Source organism: Oncorhynchus gorbuscha, linkage group LG11, assembly GCF_021184085.1.
Source record: "Oncorhynchus gorbuscha isolate QuinsamMale2020 ecotype Even-year linkage group LG11, OgorEven_v1.0, whole genome shotgun sequence".
Lineage (NCBI taxonomy): Eukaryota > Metazoa > Chordata > Actinopteri > Salmoniformes > Salmonidae > Oncorhynchus > Oncorhynchus gorbuscha.
In genome coordinates this window covers 48,455,165-48,477,475 of record NC_060183.1, presented here as the reverse complement: position 1 = coordinate 48,477,475, position 22,311 = coordinate 48,455,165, and the positions used below count along the sequence as shown (strand labels likewise).

Sequence of the window (22,311 nt, the reverse complement as noted above, 5' to 3'; positions counted from 1 at the left end):
ATCAAACCTGTCAGTCACTAAAATGAGTTGTTCAAAACGAAGAAATCGTTCATGACCGACACATCACTACTCAATAATCCAGCGGTCTTTAAAGAAAACAGCCGAACTAAGTAACCCATAGCCTGCAACCCAGCAGTTGGGTCAACCAAACAACCAAGCATTTTTGTGTGTACAAAATGTACAAGCATCGATCTCTCAAATCGAGTTAGTTCGTCGTGAGTTAAACAACAAAATTAGCCTTGGACCTGTATGAAGAGAGAGTAATCGCGCGACCCTGATCTAGGCAGCGCGGGTTCTGATTGGACGCAAAGACCACGAGCTCCGTGTGATATTGTATTACTGCACGAGCTCTGCTGTGGCAGTGCGTGGTTATTACTGGAAGACGATGGAAACTATTTGAAGACGAATTACGAATAGAAAGCTATGCAATACTGACGGTGTGATGCTCTATATTTAATATAATAGAGAATATAGTCATTTATCAACCTCTGCTCATATCTTCTCCCTTTGTTTTCATACTGTAAAGATAAAAGTACATGCGTGCGTTACTCAATTTCCCAAGTTTAGGCTACTGTGCAACTGTTATGGCTACATTCAGCCAAACGTTAATGATACATAGTGTCAAGGAGCCGTTGTTCAAGTGAAACATTATTCTGTGAAGTAATGGGTTCTAAGTTGACCAGGCAGAGTAGTCTGGACCAAATAGAAACCACATTTTCCAAGAGGAGACGCCAGCGGCATGACAGCTCCAGAGAAACCGAGAGGAGTGGAGGCAAGGGTGGCGGGGACTTCTTGTTTACATCCCTGATGGTCAAGTCCGAAAAGCTTCCAGGGATGCTACGAAAGACCAACCACAGCCCCTACGTGAGACGGGTGGCATGGATCCGGGAAATACAGAAGCTTATCCGAGAAGAGAAACAAGAACAAGCAGTCGAAGTGCTCAAATTGCTAAGAAAGGTAAGAGAGAATGTTTAACACTGAATATTAACTTCTCAACTTCATAAGACGTGCTCTCTGTCAGTCACCTTCAGAATATGATGCTGCTTGTTCAGCAGTATCCACAGGTTGTCACTCAAGTCAGTGCCTGATAAATTATTACAAATGTACTGGTAAAAATGCTGCATCTATTATTAGTATTAGATTATTATACTGTATGTTTGTTTTTACGTTAGGCTGGGGTTCCTTCTTATTTTGGGGTTTCCCGCTTAAAATGAGTTACTGTATGTCTTTAAATATTTTGGTTCATTTCATTGTCAACCTTTATTAAGTGTCTTAGCTTTATAGTTTACTCTGCTCCAATTATTCAGTGGCTTGGCCCTTATATAATCTCAGAGCAAAGGTGTATTTGCTTTGTCAGATTGCTTGCCTCAGGCTCAGGTACAGTGCCTTCAGAAAGTATCAATTTGAACATTTTTGTTATTTAGCAGATGCTCTCATTCACACCCGTTTACTTTTTCCACGTGTTATTGTGTTACAGCCTGAATTTAAAATGGATTCTATTCAGATTTTTGGTCACTGGCCTAAACACAATACCCCATAATGTCAAAGTCGAATAATGTGTTTCATAATTTTTACTAATTAAAAATGAAAAGCTGAAATGTCTTTAGTCAATGAGTGTTCCACCCCTTTGTTATGGCAAGCCTAAATCAATTCAGGAGTAAAGATTAGCTAAACAAGTCACATAAATTGCATGAACTCACTGAAAAACAGCTTCTATCTCAAGGCCATCAGACTGTTAAATAGCCATTACTAGCCAGCTACCACACTGTTACTCAACCCTGTTAAAGTCAAATGGACGGAGGGCCAAATAAAAAATTTAGCTCAACCCTGCACCTTAGATATTTTCTATTTTAGCAAAAGTGGGCTAAATTTACTTCAAAGAAAAAACAATAATAGCAATTTTCTATCATCCACTCAACTGGCTGCTGCCCTATATACATAGACATGGAATCACTAGTCACTTTAATAATGTCTTACATACTGATTTACTAATTTCATCTGGAGAGAGTTTGCTGCACTGAAAGTAAAGGGGCTGAATAATTTTGCACGCCCAATTTTTCAGTGTTTGATTTGTTAAAAAAGTTTGAAATATCCAATAAATGTCGTTCCACTTCATGATTGTGTCCCACTTGTTGTTGATTCTTCACAAAAAAATACAGTTTTATAACTTTATGTTTGAAGCCTGAAATGTGGCAAAAGGTTGCAAAGTTCAAGGGGCCCGAATACTTTCGCAAGGCACTGTATATACTGTATTCTATTCTACTGTATTTTAGTCAATGGCACTCAAATATATATTATTTCTATATTTCTTAATTCCATTATTTCACTTTTAGATTTGTGTGTATTGTTGTGAATTGTTAGATATTACTGCACTGTTAGAGCTAGGAACACAAGCATTTCGCTACACCCACAGTAACATCTGATAAATATGTGTATGTGACCAATAATATTTGATTTGTGTGCAATAGTGTTTAACATGATTTCTGAATGACTACGTCATCTCTGTACCCCACGCATACACATTACATTTACATTACATTTAAGTCATTTAGCAGACGCTCTTATCCAGAGCGACTTACAAATTGGTGCATTCACCTTATGACATCCAGTGGAACAGTCACTTTACAATAGTGCATCTAAAACTTAAGGGGGGGCGATTACTTATCCTATCCTAGGTATTCCTTAAAGAGGTGGGGTTTCAGGTGTCTCCGGAAGGTGGTGATTGACATCTTGAAGGTCCCTCACTTGAGCAGTAAATTTCAAACACAGATTCAACCACAAACGCCAGGGAGGTCGCAAAGAAGGGCACCTATTGGTAGATGGGTATAAAAAAGCAGACATTGAATATCCCTTTGAGCAGGGTGCAGTTATTAGTTACACTTTGGATGGTGTATTAATACACCCAGTCACTACAAAGATATAGGCGTCCTTCCTAACTCAGTTATCGCAGTGGAAGGAAACTACTCAGCGATTTGACCATGAGGCCAATGGTGACTTTAAAAAAGTTACAGAATTGAATGGCTGTGATAGGAGAAAACTGAGGATGGAGCAAGAACATTGTAGTTACTAACCTAATTGAAGTGGGCGAAGTGGGAAGTTCCTGGTGGAGAGCCGGACGCATTCACCTGGATGGAACACGGGCGCCTCACTGCGGTGGATATCCGCCTGCTACCTGGAGAGCGGTAGGGAGACTAGAGGAATGAGGATGCCTTTTTGCGTAGGTGCAGTGATGATAAAGGGTAGGCTTTTCTGGTGCCACAGTGAGGGTGAGTGGTGCTGTCCTCCAGGACACACCCGCTCACACCACCAGGTGTGACATTTCCAGATCCCAGTGCTCGACCATCCAACGCTTGAACCGGAAATGGAGAGAAGAGCGGGTGTGAGGTGATGTTAAGTGAGGAGGCAAGGGCCTGGTCAATGAAATTCCCTGCGGCACTGGAGTCCATTAGAGCAGTATATACAATATATGAGGGACAGCCAGCTAGTGATATTGATACTAGAAAGGGTTTGTCGGAAAGTGAGGATGGTGGAATATTCATGCCAAACCCAGGAGAGGGATGATCACGGGACTGTCCCTCTGCTCTTGTGAACCCCGGGTTGGGACATATCGGACATGGCTGAAGCTGTGGCCCCTCTTGTCCGCAATAGGGACAGCCCCAGCTGTCTCTGGCAGTGTCGCTCAGCCGTGGGGAGGCACGTGGCCCCTACCTCCATGGGTTCAGGCTCTGACTCAGATTGGTCAACGAAGGAGGCAGAGCGGTGATGGTGGTTTCCGACGCTCCCGCAGACATTTTACAATGCGTTCTGGGTGTCACGTAACATAACTTTGTAAGTACTGTGTTTGTGAAGAATGTTTCTTTGAAAAAACTGTGTGGCCAGCTCAAACGCTGACCGTTGCATCAATCGAAACTGGACGTTCTAAATAAGCTTTCTAATCACACCGGTTTGAGTGTACGCTGCAGGGACCACTGTAGAATGATCACACCCATTTGTTGGTACATGTGAAAAGGTTCATCTTGCATTTTACCAGAGAAATATAGGCTGGCTACACGAGAAACGTATTGGAGGCAAGTAGCTTCACATCAGTCAGAGCGCTGTCTGCTGATAGAATTCTCAGTCATGAATTCTCATCCGTGTTTAGAAGTGCAAGGGAAGCACAACATTATTCTGATGCTGAGCAGAAATTACAATAAGAAGCCTTTTAGATCTGTGTTTACAAAATGCAGCAAGCTATTTTCTATGCATAAAAAAAATCCTGTGGAAAACGCAGAATTATGTGTTAACACGACCCAGAGTTTAACTTGCTATCTAAGTAATTGGCTGAATCAATAAGGTGACGGAGCATCGTATTTTGTTAGCTTTCTGCTGTGCTTGAGAAGGCAAAGCCCTTTGGATGAGTTATTTGACCAGCTGCCACTTATATCTTGATTTTCATGCAATTTTTATTCTATTTGTTCTCAGCCCGTCTGCTCTTCCCCACTCTTTTCCAAGCAGAGCAGGCCTGTGACTCAGACTCCACACAGACACAGCGTGTAGACATGCCAGTACTGCATGCATCAAAATTTTGTTTGTTTGAACAATGTCTCTCGTTCACATTTGCTTGAAAATGTCCAAAATCACAAAAAATGACATTCGGTAGTAGCTCCTACCTATATATGAAAACTTTATGAGCTTGATTGCCTGACTTTGCAATTCATTTATTTTTGTTTGGGCTTGTTAGCATATTTAGCTAGCAGCCTCCATGTAAATGTGCTATTACTTGTGTAGATTTTGTTAGCATTCTGGTAATAGATGCCAAATTAGCTTTTTTATTGGGTTTCCTGGCGCCCCCTTGTGTATTAAACCGGTAATACCATATATCCCTGGGTGAGAGAAGGACGATATGAAAATGTGGATACCGCCCAACGTTAAATCCTTCCCTAACCTTTACCATTTATCCTAACTCCTAAACTTAACCCTAACCCCTAGCCTAGCTAATGTTAGCGAGCTAGCTATACATTATGCAAATTTGTAACATAATATACATTTGCAAATTCGTAATATATTGTACATTTTGTAAATTCGTAACATATACTGTAATACGAATTGTAATTTGTGAGATATCATACGAAATGGGTGATGAATATCCTCAAATTCATACATACCATACGAAACGTAACATATACTAAATGGAGTGGGCATATTTACGTACAGAATAATACAAAATGCTCTGAGACCAGGTTGGTCACACAATAATCTTTGCCAGTGTGTGTGCATGTGTAGGCTACCTGCCCCTCGCTCTCTCCCAACCCGCAAAGTTTAAGTAGCATCTCGCGCCTACACTTGTCTGACCATCACGTATTTAAACAACTAGCATGCATGTTCCATGGCAAACTGCTCTATCCACACTGATTGGTGAAGTAATTTAATGAGCTAAATGGAAAAAGCTGTAGATTTCACAGGTTTAAAAGGAACAGAAAGGAACAATATAAACCAGTCCTTTTTTGGGGTTCAAACCAGTTCAGCACTTTATTTTGCTGGTCGGAACAGTGGAACGGTACGGAAAAATTGTGGTTCTGTTCAGAACGCTACGATTGGAAAGTTTTGGTTCCAACCCCTGATTGTGTTTCCATGCAGAATGGGTCATGTCTATTGCACAAATTAATTAACTATATCTGAGCCACGTGCCACACATCAAACCTTAGCACCAGCAAAAAGCATAACCTTGTCTAAATGACGTCACACTGACACTTCAGGATGAATCATTTACACACACCCCCTGCGCTACATTCACCCCTCAAACTTACTCAACAGTGACCCCAGCGTTGAGCTGAGTGTAACTGTAAATCCGGATCACGGCACCACTTCTTGCTTAGCCAGTACCACATCCTCCTGATTCAGCTCACACTGAGGCTCAAACCTTGGACCTCTGCCTTGCTAGCACACGAGACCGCCCTCCTAAAGCATCTTACCAGTCAGCGAGACACTTCAGGCTGAGTTTCACACATCTACATGTGCTACACTTGCACTGATCTGCTTCCCTGTAGCACTGAAGTTACATTAATTAAAACATGCTCAGCTCCATCTTCTCTTGTCAAGTCTTTACTTTTCACAGATTCGTCACACAACTAACAGTGGGTATTTAAAATCAGTGTCTGTAATTAATGAATCTGGGCCTTGCTGTGGGTTTTATTGCGCTTGGGTAACCACTTATATTGATCTTACAGGAAAGCCTCTTAAAGTTCAGAGATCAAGACAACTCCTGTTGAGAAGACTCCCTCCCATCATTAACATACCACAGAGGAGACAAATAGTACTGTACTGCCATACAGTATATGTCCTTATCTGAAGAATACTATGTATCTATTAGGCAGGGCAAACATATTATCACGATTTCACATACGGTACACTGTATATCATGACAATCAATACATTATAGCACGCTTTTTTTTGCTCATTCAGTAGTTTATACCTAATTAAGTAGTTATTATCTTAAAATAATATTTTATATTTCTAAAACATAAGTTTAACTTGATACTGTGGCTGCTTCCTGTTTTCATGAATATTACATGTATAGCCCAGTGTCAAAACACTGGTTTTAGATGTCCAAAATCAAAATCAATATGTTGAAATAAACTGTGATGTGTTGAAGACAAGGAAAATGACCCTACACACATCACACTTGTAAATTAGTACCTTGTAAACTGCTTTCACCACCAATTTTTACCAGGGGCCACTCTAGACTGGAATTGATTAGCTTGTTCTACTGTAATCAATAACGTGTGCATATTAATCACAAACATCAATATTTGTATTGAAATCAATGAAACTGGTAAAACAAAAACTGTGTAGATATGTACCGCTTGCGCTCTTCTAACAGGCAAAACTCAATGGACTTGGGTATACTACATATACCAGCAGATAAATGAGAGCCTGTTGCAGCCATTTATTAACTCATATCTCTGTGAGAATTTTTTTTTACGGCAGACAGCCAATACGAATAAGGTATCACAACACTCACTTTTTGACTGAACAATTTCAAGGGAATCAACACCTCACATTGGTTTCTAAATAGCGACAGGGGTTGGCTTTCATTTAAATGATAGCTTAACCCTCAAATCTGCAAATTCATGTGAGGCCAGAGATATTTATACATAATTTTTTCTTGCCACTATGGCCTTAAAGTCCCACTACAGATAGAAACACTGGTACTAAACCAAATACATTGATTTGTTTTTGTAAGATTGTGATGATTAGAAACTTTTATACTAACACCACCAATCTGAGGTAAAAAATTATGTGTTTTTCCTGTCATTTTTGTGTGGTGATTGTACTAAGACGTTCTGTCTACCATGGGGAATTTAGCCTAATACATTGTTTTAACGTATGTCAAAATAATTCAATATTTAGATTTAAGATTAATCACACTCACAGTTTTACATCTATTTCTTACTACTTTAACATGGAGAGAGTTTAAGAATGCTCCTAACCACAATTTAACAGGGCACTCTAGACTATAGCTTCCATAGTGATTGTGCAGCAGGCTGAACGTTTGACATCTCTATATCTATTCTGCACAACATAGATAGACAGTTAGTCTCTTCCCACTTGCTGTGTCGACCCATTACACCTTTGATCCGATGATAGATCATTTTAATGAACACATCAATGCAACTTTATAAGAAAACCGCCCACTAGATAAAAACACTGGTCCAGTCAGGTGGGAATGAAACCTATATCAACTCACACTGATCCACTTTAACAACACAGTAGTTCTTGTAGCTCTGCTGTTTTTCCTCAATGAGTGGAAAAGCTGTTTTTTCTTTCAGGGAAGGCTGGATTTGGAGTTAACACTTTGAGTCCCATGCCTGCGTGTTTTAGTGATTCAAACTCCTTTTAAATATTAAATGTTTGAGCTATAAACTGCTGCTTTTTTGCATTGGATTTGTCTATTTCTTTTGCTTCCGCGGATACCAACCATTAGCGTGTGCGATTAATAACAGGGGCGTTATTTGTGAGACAAGGGAGGATGTCCAATGATCTATGTAAAATAACCCTTACCTTCTAACGACTCGTGTGACTTGTGAGCGTCATAGAGCAAGACTGACTAGCGTGTTTTGTGAAAATCTAAAGCTGAGATTCTCACAAAACACGCACATCTGTCTTGCTCTATGACGCTCACAAGCCGCACAATGGTCGTTAGAAGGTAAGGATTCTTTTACATAGAAGATCTTTGAACATCCCATGACATAGTGTCTATCATACCGTCATGCTTTATGTACAGTACCAGTGAAAAGTTGACACCTACTCATTCAAGGTGTTTTCTTTATTTTTATTATTTTCTACATTGTAGAATAATAGTGAAGACATCAAAACTATGAAATAACAGATATGGAATCATGTAGTAAGCAAAAAAAGAGTTAAACAAATCAAAATATATTTTATATTTGAGGTTCCTCGAAGTAGCAAGCCTTTGCCTTGATGATAGCTTTGCAAACTCTTGGCATTCTCTCAACCAGCTTCATGAGGTAGTCACCTTGAATAAACTTTGATTAACTCTCAACTTCTTTGGGATAGGGGGAGTATTTTCACATCCGAATGAAAAGGTTGCCCAGAGTAAACTGCCTGCTACTCAGACCCAGAAGCTAGGATATGCATATTACACTCTGAATTTTCTAAAACTGATTGAATGATGTCTGTGAGTGTAACAGAACTCATATGGCATGAGAAAACCTGAGAAAAATCCAACCAGGAGGTGGGAAATCTGAGGTTTGTAGTTTTTCAAGTGATTGCCTATCCAATATCCAGTGTAAATGGGATCAGATTGCACTTCCTAAGGCTTCCAGTAGATGTCAACAGTATTTAGAAAGTTGTGTCAGGCTTCTATTGTGAAAGGGGAGCGAATAAGAGCTGTTTCAACAAGTGCTCAGCCTGAAAGCCATTAGTTGTGTCTCGCGCGTGAGCGCGACGGTCATTCTCTTTCCCTTTCTATTGACAAAGGAATTGTCCGGTTGGAATATTATTGAAAATTTATGATAAAAACATCCTAAAGATTGATTAAATACATCGTTTGACATGTTTCTACGAACTTTAATGGAACTTTTTAAAACTTTTCATCTGGACTTCGTGCCCGCGCTTTGTGCATTTGGATTAGTGAACTAAACACGCAAACAAAAAGGAGGTATTTGGGCATAAAGACTGACTTTATCGAACAAAACAAACATTTATTGTGGAACTGGGTTTCCTGGGAGTGCATTCCGATGAAGATCATCATTTATAAAGCTATTTCTGACTTTTGTTGACTCCACAACTTGGCGGGTATCTGTATGGCTTACAGCTGAGCGCTGTACTCAGATTATCGCATGGTGTGCTTTCGCCATAAAGCTTTTTTGAAATCTGACACAGCGATTGCATTAAGGAAAAGTTTATCTTTAATCCTATGTATAACACTTGTATCTTTCATCAAAGTTTATGATTAGTATTTCTGTAATTTATGTGGCTCTCTGCAAATTCACAGAATGTTTTGGAGGCAAAACATTACTGAACATAACGCGCCAATGTAAACTGAGATTTTTGGATATAAATATGAACTTTATCGAACAAAACACACATGTATTGTGTAACATGAAGTCCTATGAGTGCCATCTGATGAAGATCATCAAAGGTTAATGATTAATTTTATTTCTGTTTCTGCTTTTTTTTACTCCTTTCTTTGGCTGGAAAATGGCTGTATGTTTTTTTTGTGACTAGGCGCTGACCTAACGTAATCGCATGTTATGCTTTCGCTGTAAAGCCTTTTTGAAATCGGACACTGGTTGGATTAACAAGAAGTTTCTTTAAAATGGTGTATAATACTTGTACGTTTGAGGAATTTTAATTATGAGATTTCTGTTTGAATTTGGCGCCCTCGCAATTTCACTGGCTGTTGTCAAATCGATCCCGTTAACGGAATTTGATCCGTAAGAAGTTTTAACAGGTGTGCCTTGTTAAAAGTTAATTTATGGAATTTCTTTCCTTTTTAATGTGTTTGAGTCAATCAGTTGTGTTGTGACAAGGTAGGAGTGGTATACAGAAGATAGTCGTATTTGGTAAAAGACAAATGACAATCTGTAGCTCAGTTGGTAGAGCATGGCGCTTGTAACGCCAGGGTAGTGGGTTCGATTCCCGGGACCACCCATACGTAAAATGTAAGCACACATGACTGTAAGTTGCTTTGGATAAAAGCGTCTGCTAAATGGCATATATTATTATTATTATTATATTACAATCCCTCATTACTTTAAGACATGAAGGTCAGTCAATGTGGAAAATGTCAATAACTTTGCAAGTTTCTTCAAGTGCAGTTGCAAAAACCATCAAGCGCAATGATGAAACTGGCCCTTTATGAGGACCGCCACAGGAAAGGAAGACCCAGAGTTACCTCTGCTGCAGGAGATAAGTTCATTAGAGTTACCTGCACCTCAGATTGAAGCCCAAATAAATGCTTCACAGAGTTCAAGTAATAGACACATCTCAACATCAACTGTTCAAAGTAGAGGTCGACCGACTATGATTTTTCAATGCCAATACCGATTATTGGAGGACCAAAGAAAAAGCCAATACCGATTAATCGGCCGATTTGTATTTATTTGTAATAATGACGATTACAACAATACTGAATGAGCACACTTATTTGAACTTAATATAATACATCAATAAAAATCAATTTAGCCTCAAATAAATAATGAAACATGTTCAATTTGGTTTAAATAATGCAAAAACAAAGTTTTGGAGAAGAAAGTAAGAGTGCAATATGTGCCATGTAAGAAAGCTAACGTTTCAGTTTCTTGCTCAGAACATGAGAACATATGAAAGCTGCTGGTTCCTTTTAACATGAGTCTTCAATATTCCAAGGTAAGAGGTTTTAGGTTGTAGTTAATATAGTACTCATAGGACTATGTCTCTCTATACCATTTGTATTTCATATACCTTTGACTATTGGAATACCTTATAGGCACTTTAGTATTGCCAGTGTAACAGTATAGGTTCCTTCCCTCTCCTTGCCCCTACCTGGACTCGAACCAGGAACACATCGACAACAGCCACCCTCGAAGCATCGTTACCCATCGCTCCACAAAATCTGTGGAAGGGGAACAACTACTCCAAGTCTCAGAGCGAGGGATGTTTGAAACGCTATTAGCACGCACCCGCTAACTAGCTTGCCATTTCACATCGGTTACACCAGCCTAATCTCGGGAGTTGATAGGCTTGAAGTCACAAACAGCTCAGTGCTTGTAGCACATTGAAACACATGAAAGTGCTGTTTGAATGAATGCTTACGAGCCTGCTGCTGCCTACCATCGCTCAGTCAGACTGCTCTATCAAATATCAAATCATAGACTTAATTATAACAACATAACACAGAGAAATTAGGCTTTAGGTCATTAATATGGTCAAATCCAGAAACTATAATTCTGAAAGCAAAACGTTTATTCTTTCAGTGAAATACGGAACTGTTCCGTATTTTATCTAACGGGTGGCATCCCTAAGTCTAAATATTGCTGTTACATTGTACAACCTTCAATGTTATGTCATAATTATGTAAAATTCTGGCAAATTAGTTCGCAATGAGCCAGGCGGCCCAAACTGTTGCATATACCCTGTCTTTGCGTGCAATGAACGCAAGAGAAGTGACGCAATTTCACCTGGTTAATATTGCCTGCTAACCTGGATGTCTTTTAGCTAAATATGCAGGTTTAGAAATATATACTTCTGTGTATTGATTTTAAGAAAGGCATTGATGTTTATGGTTAGGTACAGTCGTTCAACGATACGGGCTTTTTTCGCATATGCGCTTTTGTTAAATCATTTACATTACATTTAAGTCATTTAGCAGACGCTCTTATCCAGAGCGACTTACAAATTGGTGCATTCACCTTATGACATCCAGTGGAACAGTCACTTTACAATAGTGCATCTAAATCTTAAGGGGGGGGGGTGAGAGGGATTACTTATCCTATCCTAGGTATTCCTTAAAGAGGTGGGGTTTCAGGTGTCTCCGGAAGGTGGTGATTGACTCCGCTGTCCTGGCGTCGTGAGGGAGTTTGTTCCACCATTGGGGGGCCAGGGCAGCGAACAGTTTTGACTGGGCTGAGCGGGAGCTGTACTTCCTCAGTGGTAGGGAGGCGAGCAGGCCAGAGGTGGATGAACGCAGTGCCCTTGTTTGGGTGTAGGGCCTGATCAGAGCCTAAATCATCCCCTATTGGCGAAGTTGGCTGTCTTTGTTAGGAAGAAATAGTCTTCACACAGTTCACAACGAGCCAGGCGGCCCAAACTGCTGCATATACCCTGACTCTGTTGCAAGGGAAGTGACACAATTTACCTAGTTAAAAGAAATTTATGTTGGCAGGCAATATTAACTAAATATGCAGGTTTAAAAATATATACTTGTTTATTGATTTTAAGAAAAGCATTGATGTTTATGGTTAGGTACACGTTGGAGCAACTACAGTCCTTTTTCCGCGAATGCGCATTGCATCGATTATATGCAATGCAGGACATGCTAGATAAACTAGTAATATCATCAACCATGTGTAGTTAACTAGTGATTATGATTGATTGATTGTTTTTTACAAGATACGTTTAATGCTAGCTAGCAACTTACCTTGGCTTCTTACTGCATTCACGTAACAGGCGGGCTCCTCATGGAGTGCAATGTGAGGCTTGTGGTTAGAGCGTTGGACTAGTTAACTGGTTGCAAGATTGAATCCCCGAGCAGACAAGGTAAAAAAATCTGTGGATCTGCCCCTGAACAAGGCAGTTAACCTACCGTTCCTAGGCCGTCATTGAAAATAAGTATGTGTTCTTAACTGACTTGCCTAGTTAAATAAAGGTGTAAAAAAATAACAATAATAAATCAAATTCGGCCAAAAATACCGATTTCCGATTGTTATGAAAACTTGAAATCGGCCCTAATTAATCGGCCATTCCGATTAATCGGTCGACCTCTAGTTCAGAGGAGACTGCGTGAATCAGGCCTTCATGGTTGAATTGCTGCAAAGAAACCACTACTAAAGGACACCAATAAGAAGAAGAGATTTGCTTGGGCCAAGAAACAGGAGCAATGGACATTAGACCGGTGGAAATCAATCGTTTGGTCTGATGAGTCCAATATTTGAGATTTTTGGTTGCAAACGCCTTGTCTTTGTGAGATGCAGAGTAGGTGAACAGATGATCTCCGCATGTGTGTTTCCCAACGTGAAACATGGAGGAGGAGGTGTAATGGTGTGTGGATGCTTTGCTCGTGACACTGTCTGTGATTTATTTAGAATTCAAGGCACACTTAACCAGCTTGGCTACCACAGCAATACGCCATCCCATCTGGTTTGCGCTTAGTGGGACTATCATTTGTTTTTCAACAGGACAATGACCCAAACATTTCTCATGAAACTGGTTGAGAGAAAGTGTGCAAAGCTGTCATCAAGGTAAAGGGTGGCTGCTTTGAAAAATGTGTTTAACACTTTTTTGGTTACTATCTGATTCAATATGTGTTCTTTCATCTTTTGATGTATTCACTATTATTCTACCATGTAGAAAATAGTAAAAATAAAGAAAAAACCCTTGAATGAGTAGGTGTCTCCAAACCTTTGACTGGTACTGTATATATATATATATATATATATATATATATATATATTAGGGGCACTGTAGATGTTATTTATCTCTCTATACTGCTCCTATGGAATGCTAGCCTAGCCATAGCAAGCTAGCTAGGCGGCTAGTGGTGTCCTGTTAGTGAGAAGGTAGTGAGAAAAACTCAGGACAGGAGGTGTAGAGTGACACAACAACAGATATAAGGTTCTCGAATAATGTTGGTTTACTGACAGATGCGTTGGTACAGAACGTCTTGCACTAGTATCACGTGTTATCACAGATAGACCGTGATCAGAGCTAATGCGAGCACACACCATTATTGTTTCATCAACCAGATAAGGGGGCCAACATCACACCCGGAAGGTGAGTAATCAAACACACATGTAGTCCCACTGTAACAATACTGTAATACGTTCACATAGTTGCTATCACAAACTCCACACAGTTGTCACTGAGTAGTTGGAAATAAATATCCAACTTATCCAACCATTTCTGTACTTACAGCATTCTTATACATTTATTTTCTATCAGGTTTTTGCTTGGCAGACCTTATTTTTAGATTTACGTTTGTTAATAAAACTCATGAATGCAACTGTTTATGTCAAATTGGTTTGTGTTCTACTTTTAGCCCTGGTTGTCTAGAAAATAAAATGGTAAAACACTTCAATGTGAGGCTAAATGAGGGCAGAGCAAGCAGATAAATGAAAGTAATGAATTTCAGGTTTTTCACTTCGGGATTGCCTGGGTTTAATAAGGTTTTAATCTACTTGAGATGGTGGATGATATTGGAGCATACTTGATGTCTCCTTCAGAGCACAGCACAGGAAGTGATTACACAGAGGAGATGCACAGAGGAATCAATGAGACCGGACTCTTATCTCCATCTCCAATCTCTCTTCTGGGCTATTATTGTTAATTACTTTGGACTTTTCTCTATGTTCATAAACAAGGAATCAGCAAGCAGGCATTAAGATTAAAAGCATTAACACAGAACATGTTTAGTGATTTTTTATTTATTTTACCTTTATTTAACCAGGCAAGTCAGTTAAGAACACATTCTTATTTTCAATGACAGCCCAGGAACAGAGGCAGAACGACAGATTTGTACCTTGTCAGCTCAGGGGTTTGAACTTGCAACCTTCCGGTTAGTAGTCCAACACTCTAACCACTAGGCTACACTGCCACCCCAGTGATGCAGGAAGCAAATACTAAAGTGCCCCTGAGGTTATAAAAGGCCAGGTAAAATGACCATTGGAATGAGACTTAATAGTTCATTTACTACCTCAGTTGTGTTTGAGAGGATTAGTGAGTCACCGTTGTTTGAAACGTAATGTGAGGTGCCACTTCTCCTGATAGTTCGATGTTAAGGAATAGGCTACCTTGTTATGCAGGTGAGTGAGGACCCAAAAGCGACTTAACAGAAACTGAGTTTATTAAAGTCCAAACAGAGAAAACATAATCCTCAATCCTTAACAGGAAATGTCCAAACAGGGAAAACATAAATCCTCTTAGTTGGGGAGAGTTGCAGGGCTTGCGGCAACAGACTGCAGGTCCCTCCGGGTAGGCGCGGGCCGTAGAGGATAGAGACACCTGCTCACACGCAGTATCTGAAGACGAGGCAGAATACAACAGAACGGAACAAGGATACAGCAAACGGCAAACAAGAATCCGACAAGGACAGAAGCAGAAACAGAGATAGAAGTAGAGACTTAATCAGAGGGCAAAATAGGGGACAGGTGTGAAAGAGTAAATGAGGTCGTTAGGAGAAAGAGGAACAGCTGGGAGCAGGAAAGGAACGATAGAGAGAGAGAGGAATAGAGAGAGAGAAAGAAACCTAATAAGACCAGCAGGGGGAAACGAAGAGAAGAGAAAGCACAGGGACAAGACATGACAATACAATACATGACATACCTACCAATAATGTATTATACATATGTACAGGTAATTCGGAAATTATTCAGACGCCTTGACTTTTTCCACATTTTATTATCTTACAGCCGTATTCTAAAATTTTATGAATTACGTTTTCTCATCATCAATCTACACACAATACCCCATAATGACAAAGTGAAAAGTTTTTTTTATTTTTTAAAGTTTGCACATTTATTACAAATAAAAATACAGAAATACCTTATTTACATACTGTATATCATACACTACAGTTGAGGAACAATTGGAAAGTAATTCTGCTTTGAAAGTTGACACATTTGTAACCTCTCTTTTAAGAACATGGTTCTTTTGGTACCTACTGGAGAGCTCTTTGTCTACACCCATTCAGCATCGTTCACACCCTCTTAAGCTTTAGCCCCACCCATCTCTTTAAGGATTCACATGTGAGGCTATGTACTAAACAACCAAAGATTTCAAGACTAAAGGCTGGTTTATACTACGTATATACACACCGTTTGTAAATTTGACCTGGAGTGCCAGAGTGTGCTCTGGCCTTTCGTAAACTCAGAGCGATGTCAGATTGTCTGTTCCTAAATTCAGTGTGTTTTTCTCTCAGAGCGTTCAGAGCACACACTGGACACTCTGGCCTAGGAGTAAGGTTGATCCGAGCATTCTGATCTAACAGCAGTCAAGCTAACGTTGGCTAGTTTGCTACCTATTTCCAGACACAAATGAGAAAACAGCTCACCATTTTACTCGCATTAGCAGAGCTGCTTTGGCTATTTTTATGTTATTCAGAGTGTTGGTGATTGCAACTGTGCTGCTGGCAACAATTTCATTGCGCTTTTTTCCAACGTTTACTGACACCGGCCATATTCAACGGGTGTTGAGCGTTCGTAAATGTGTCAGTTATTCTGTGCTCTGGCACAATCAGATCAGAGTGCTCTGAAATCGGAGTAGATAGCAAGAATTGACCAGCTACAGCAATCGACAGTTGTCGCAGTGACATCATAAACATTCTATTGAAATAGTTACTAGCATAGCGGAGTCTTTTGTTTAGACATGTAGCTAGCTAGCTAAACAGTGAACCATAATCCCAACTCATAATGTCTGCATGAATCTGCAGGTAGATAACCAACCGGGTTCAATGTTAGCTAGCTAACATTAGGCTATAACTAACAATGCAAGTGGCTCTGAGATACAACTACTATTACTACACAGATCTTACACGTAACATTAGATAGCTAGCCAGCCAGCTAACATTAGCTAGGTAGCTAACAGTACACTTTAACTTGAAATTAAAACAACTTTCTGACGAAATTAGAAATGTGTAATATCTGAAAATGTAGCTAGCTACACTATCTTACCCGTATGCATGAATGGACACTTCTCACTTACGGATGTCATGGTAGCCCTTAGTTTGAAGATGTAATCTGGAGACAGGTGTTTTATACAACAGCCTTCGGTGTGTTCTCTTTTCGACTCTTGATTGCAAATATGCAGACAACGCCATAATTTTCATAGCTATCATACTCTTTCAAAACTCAGTCCTCCAGAAAGTGAAGAGCAACACTTATGCAGTTGTACTACGTGAGATTGTTCAAAAAAGCAGTGTTAAAAAGGATCACTTACACATACTGGCCAGCAGTGTTGTAGAGAGGAGCGTGCTACATGGCAGACCAATCCAAACTCATCTCTCGCATGTCCAGCCCACTCATTATCTCAGCCAATCATGGCTAACGGGAAGGCTGCTGTCTTTTTCTGTAGCTAATCCATCTAGGTTCTTAATTTAACCTTTTTGTTCTCGTATTTACAGATGGCATACAAGTTTGTTATTAAGGAACATGATAGTTCATATGTTCCAGAAGGCATTTCTGCCAAAAAACTAATTTTACATTTAAAAAAAAAGTTTACGTTGAAATGGTGCTTCTGTGAATTCATGTCACGTTCGTCGTAACGATGAGACCAAGGCGCAGTGTGATAAGAATACATTCTTCTTTAATTAACAAAGAACACTTAAACAAACTAACAAAACAACAACAAAACTCTATGATAAACCAAGTGCTGACATGCTACACATAGACAATAGCTACACATAGACAATAACCCACAAAACCAAAATGGCAAATGGCAACCTAAATAGGATCCCCAATCAGAGACAACGATAAACAGCTGTCTGATTGGGAACAAATTCAGGCCACCATAGACCTACAAATACCTAGACATACCAAAACCCAATAGAATTACAAAAACCCTAGACAAGGAAAAACACACATACCACCCTCGTCACACCCTGACCTAACCAAAATAATAAAGAAAACAAAGATAACTAAGGTCAGGGCGTGACAAGTCGTGACGTGCCTCGTTTCCTGAAATGAGTCACAAATGAGATATTTCAGTTGTTGTTTTTATTATTATTTTGATAACATTTCTAAAAACCTGTTTTAGCTTTGTCATTATGGGGTATTGTGTGTCAATTGATGAGATAGAAAATATAATTGAAAACATTTAAAAATAAGGCTGTAAGTAACAAAATGTGGAAAAAGTCAAGGCTTCTGACTACTTTCCGAATGCACTGGATATTAAACATCTACATTATACATCTCTCATATAGAGGCCAAATTGGACTGGTGTGGAGATTACGCCTCTTGCCCTCTTCTATGTTGCACCACAATCAGTTACATTAAATTCCTTGCTCTAATTATTTGGTAGCCTTCTGCCATTCATCCACAATTAAAGACTTGGGTGTATGAAAATGTACTCTTTCAGAACACAGAAAGTGTCACAGTGTTTATGTTTTTATTCCCTTTTATTCATAGTTTTTGAAAGGCAAGTGTTAGATGTGAGCAATTTTAGAGGATTATTATGTTTAATAATCCCACTTGTCAAATTGTCAAAGAAAACTCAAAGCAGGCAACAGACTCCGGGACTGGTTGTGGGGCTCTATGCAATACGTTTTAATAGGTTCCTAATGAGCTGTGGATGTGGGATGGGTGTTCTCAAATTCCAAACTCTCAGCACTCAATTCTTGGTTGAAAAGACAGCAATCATATTAGATATGCAGGCAGCCTACGGAACAGGCTTTGTGGAGTGATCTGAAGACAACTTTCATGCAGAGACGGCGACGCAGACACACTGTCAGTGACAAAATGAAACACCCTTCACACAGAGATGGTGGAACATGAGAGACGCAGTGGCATGTCAGTTATTCTGTCAGATTAACCCATGCAGACATCACACAATGTTGTTTACTGTGCACCCAGAGAAAAAAACATACCTACCGTAATAGATTTAGAACCATGCCATTTTCTTCAAGGCTGATGACTGCTGGGTTTCTTCCAATATTACACAAAATTGGTCATAGTTGACCTACTTGATGATTGAACACATTTTCAACATACTAATTTGAAAATGATCGACTATATAGGCCTATCTCTATGCTGTTGTTGTTTGGGACTTGTTTACTGTATTTTCTTGGGGTATGTTTCCCTGTCATAAAGGGAGCACTGGAGAATGGACCGGAGTCAGGGAATCCCAGAGAGCTCAAGTGTAATAAATCAGCCAGAAAGCTGGAGGAGGAGGAGAAAGTGCTGGTGGGAATTTGCCTCAGAGATTTCACTGTAGCCTTCAGTGTTTGGCCTGTCAGACTGTAGGTTCTGCTTAACATAGCATAGAGTCCCCAGCCTCCTCCTATACAGCCTCTTTACAGCAGCTTACATGTATAGCACTAAGCCCTCGCCTGATACTATCTCACGTTGCATGTCCAGCAAGTAAACAGATTTACAGCAGCTTTGCACGTACTGTAGAACAGAAGAGGAGAAAATAATATTTAGTATAATTTTTCTTGATATTATATAGCCCCCATATTTGACGCTGAACACATTAGCAAACCAAGTTATAAGCAAGAGGAGGAGAAATATTTTCCAAATTTCATTTTTGTCCTCTGCTCTACTCCGCCTTAACCTTTCATTGTGGTGGGGTTTTGTTTTTGAGCCTCTCCTTCACATATTGCCTGTGGTTTCAGCTAATTTGTTTCAGGACTTGCTGTGTCTGTTTGGTTGATGTCATCCTCCTCGGGTAGGGCAGGTGGGTGAGGGCTACGTCGAAGACCCTTTGATGTGTCTCAAAGCGTTACATCTCAAACTCGGGCTCCGAGATGACATCCCTCACCACCAGCAGCCCTCAGAGCATTACCGGAAGTTGCAGATTCCTTTGCCTCAATATATTTACACTGTCACTGCAAATAGCAGCCACCCTGCAAATTATACTAGTAAGAACAACCTCTGGGGATGTTTTCTCATTCCTCATTTTTATTAAACCAGTCTGCACATCACACCCGCCTGCCATTTGAATTCCAGAGAAGACGGTGACGAACTGGAGGTCTGTAGACTTGAACCATTTCTCTCTAAGTGCCTGCATGGTGTTTTTAGAGGTTTTTTAGAGGTTGTTCTTAGATAACTGGAGTGTGTTCAGTGTTGTATGTGTAAAGACCCAGGGCTTTCGGGTGAATGACGGTACAGCACATCACTTTAGTTGTTATGTATCTGTTGGAATGTTATTTTGGGAGAAATTGTCCTGCTTTAACCCCACATACCCCTCATGCCACATCCCAGCCCTCCCTGTGCCTTGTCCCATGTGACACTCTTACTGTAAAATCCTCTCGGCTTGAAAAGTGAACATCATGAGGCAAGTGGATGATGAAATTATTATGTAAATACATTCTGCTACCATTAAGCAGTCCACGTCACGTCAGTTTCATGCCTAACGATTCATGACTTTCACTTTAAAAAATATTGAAATTCACGCTCTGTTGGACTTTGGAATGATTGAAAGAAAACACAGATGATTGATTCTTCTCTCCTTCTCTGTGTTCCCACAGGATTTGGGACTCCAGGGAACATCCCTTAATGATATCCTCTATAAGAATGCAGCCTTTCTCAACCTGGTGGATCCAATCTCCCATGAGCTCCTGCTCAGCCTGGCCAAAGACATGCAGTGCCCAAAGAGGGTAAGCCCATCGTACCGTCTGGCTGTTGATCTCGACCTCCTCAGCCGTGCTGTTGTCAGGGAACATCAAATGAGATCAGGCACAGACAATAGAACGTTTAGGAATCCACAGCTGCAAGGGTCAATTCAAGAGCATGTACATGACGGTCAGTCTTTTTGAAATGTGACTCCTAGGCTACTTGGTTTGGTTCTAGCCTTCCAACTGATGCCAGTATCCATACAGTCGTTATGATTAGTCTCTAAACGATGATGCCTGTGTGTGTGCACGTGTTCACTCTTGGGGTGCCCGAGACATCGGCACCTATTTATAACTAATGGCCAGAAGTAGGTCAGTCACAGTGTGGTGTCATTTCAACAACGTACACAACTTACAACACAGTATCTTCTGTTGCTTACTTTTTCTTCCTTCAGTATTCACTTGCATGACAATAGGTAATAGTGTACAATTGATCTAAAATAATGACTTTACTGCCAAGAAAAAAATTAAGCAGACAGTAGCTCATATAGAGTTTTCGGCCAAAAGTGTTTGCTCCTTCCTAAAATACTTTTTCATCATCTTCTAGTCTAAATGAATTAACTGGGAGCTTGAATCTCTCAGATTGATGTGGTTGACCTTTCCCTTGCTTTAAAGATGTACCAGGCATCTTTTGATAAGCTCTTTTCCCAATAAATGTCTTCCTATGGGAATATGCAGCGAAGGGGCACACTTTCCAATAATAACAAAGACAGACAGCTGTGCCCAGCTAACAGGCTCATCTTGTTTAAACTGGTGCCCAGAGAGATCTAGCAACACATTGTGAAATACAGTAGATAGAAAAGTTGAACTTTTAAGCACTTCTTCTCTTTAACAGTTTATGAAAAGTACTTTTGAAAAAAGGCTACTTTGAAATCAGATCTTTCAATAAACGCAGCATACCTAGGGTGGTGTGTATTGGATTTTAGTTTTTTTGGGAGGGGTGAGTGGGTCATGAGGGGTTGGCAGGGGTGTTATCCGCTGTGACCGCCTGGCTTCCTACTGGGAACAAATTGGTTGAATCAACGTTGATGCAACGTAATTTGTCAACGTATAATGACATGGAATCTATGTGTCATCATGGTAACCAAATTTTAACATAGACAAATAAAATATGTTACATTTGTACCTTTAAAACAACGTGAGATGTTCAACATTAAATCCATAATCAGAAGGAAAAAAGAAGAAGCTCAGCAGCACCTCGTGCTGGAGAATTGATCTATCTACAGCTACCCTTTGGCCTCCCATCCAGGGAATTACCCAGGTCAAATGAAATGTGATCATACTGCGTTTTCACATATGACATTTGATACCCTGGTTTGGTTTCCTGAAGCGTTTGTGAGAATTCTACAGTATACTTTTCACATCAAAGAGAAGAACATATAATGCCTATATAGCATTTGCAAAGTCATCAACAGCTATTGTTTCAATTCAACCCAGAATTCAACAACAACAAAAACAATACAATAAACCTAGGGTTTAAACCCCTGATTTCAAATGTTATGATTTTCAGTGATATTGAATTGTGTTTGGTTGTCAACGCAACCAAATATCAACATTTGAAGGAGATGTATCTTCTGCTTGGATTGTTCCATCTGTTCCACTGACTTATTATAGCTTTAATTCCAGTTTGTCTACAAATTCATAATTGATACGTTGGAGTAATTCAAATCCAACTTGATTTAAAGTGCATTTAAAGTTTGATTTCGTTAGATTTATTCCAATTCTTTAACTTGGATTTTTGGTTGAGATGGAGACATGATGTTGAAATGTTGCGTTGTCAACCAAAC

General features: G+C 39.8%; 1 protein-coding gene across 1 annotated transcript in view; it reads left to right on the top strand.

Annotated features, from left to right (window-relative positions):
* Window positions 1-333: 333 nt before the first annotated feature.
* lrrc75bb (leucine rich repeat containing 75Bb) overlaps window positions 334-22,311 on the top strand; it is a 64,072-nt gene continuing 42,094 nt past the window's right edge. Inside the window, exons 1-2 of the mRNA XM_046368170.1 lie at window positions 334-957; window positions 20,381-20,509. Of these exons, the coding sequence (XP_046224126.1) occupies window positions 664-957; window positions 20,381-20,509 (423 nt within the window). The 5' untranslated portion in view covers window positions 334-663. The remainder of the gene's footprint in view (window positions 958-20,380; window positions 20,510-22,311) is intronic.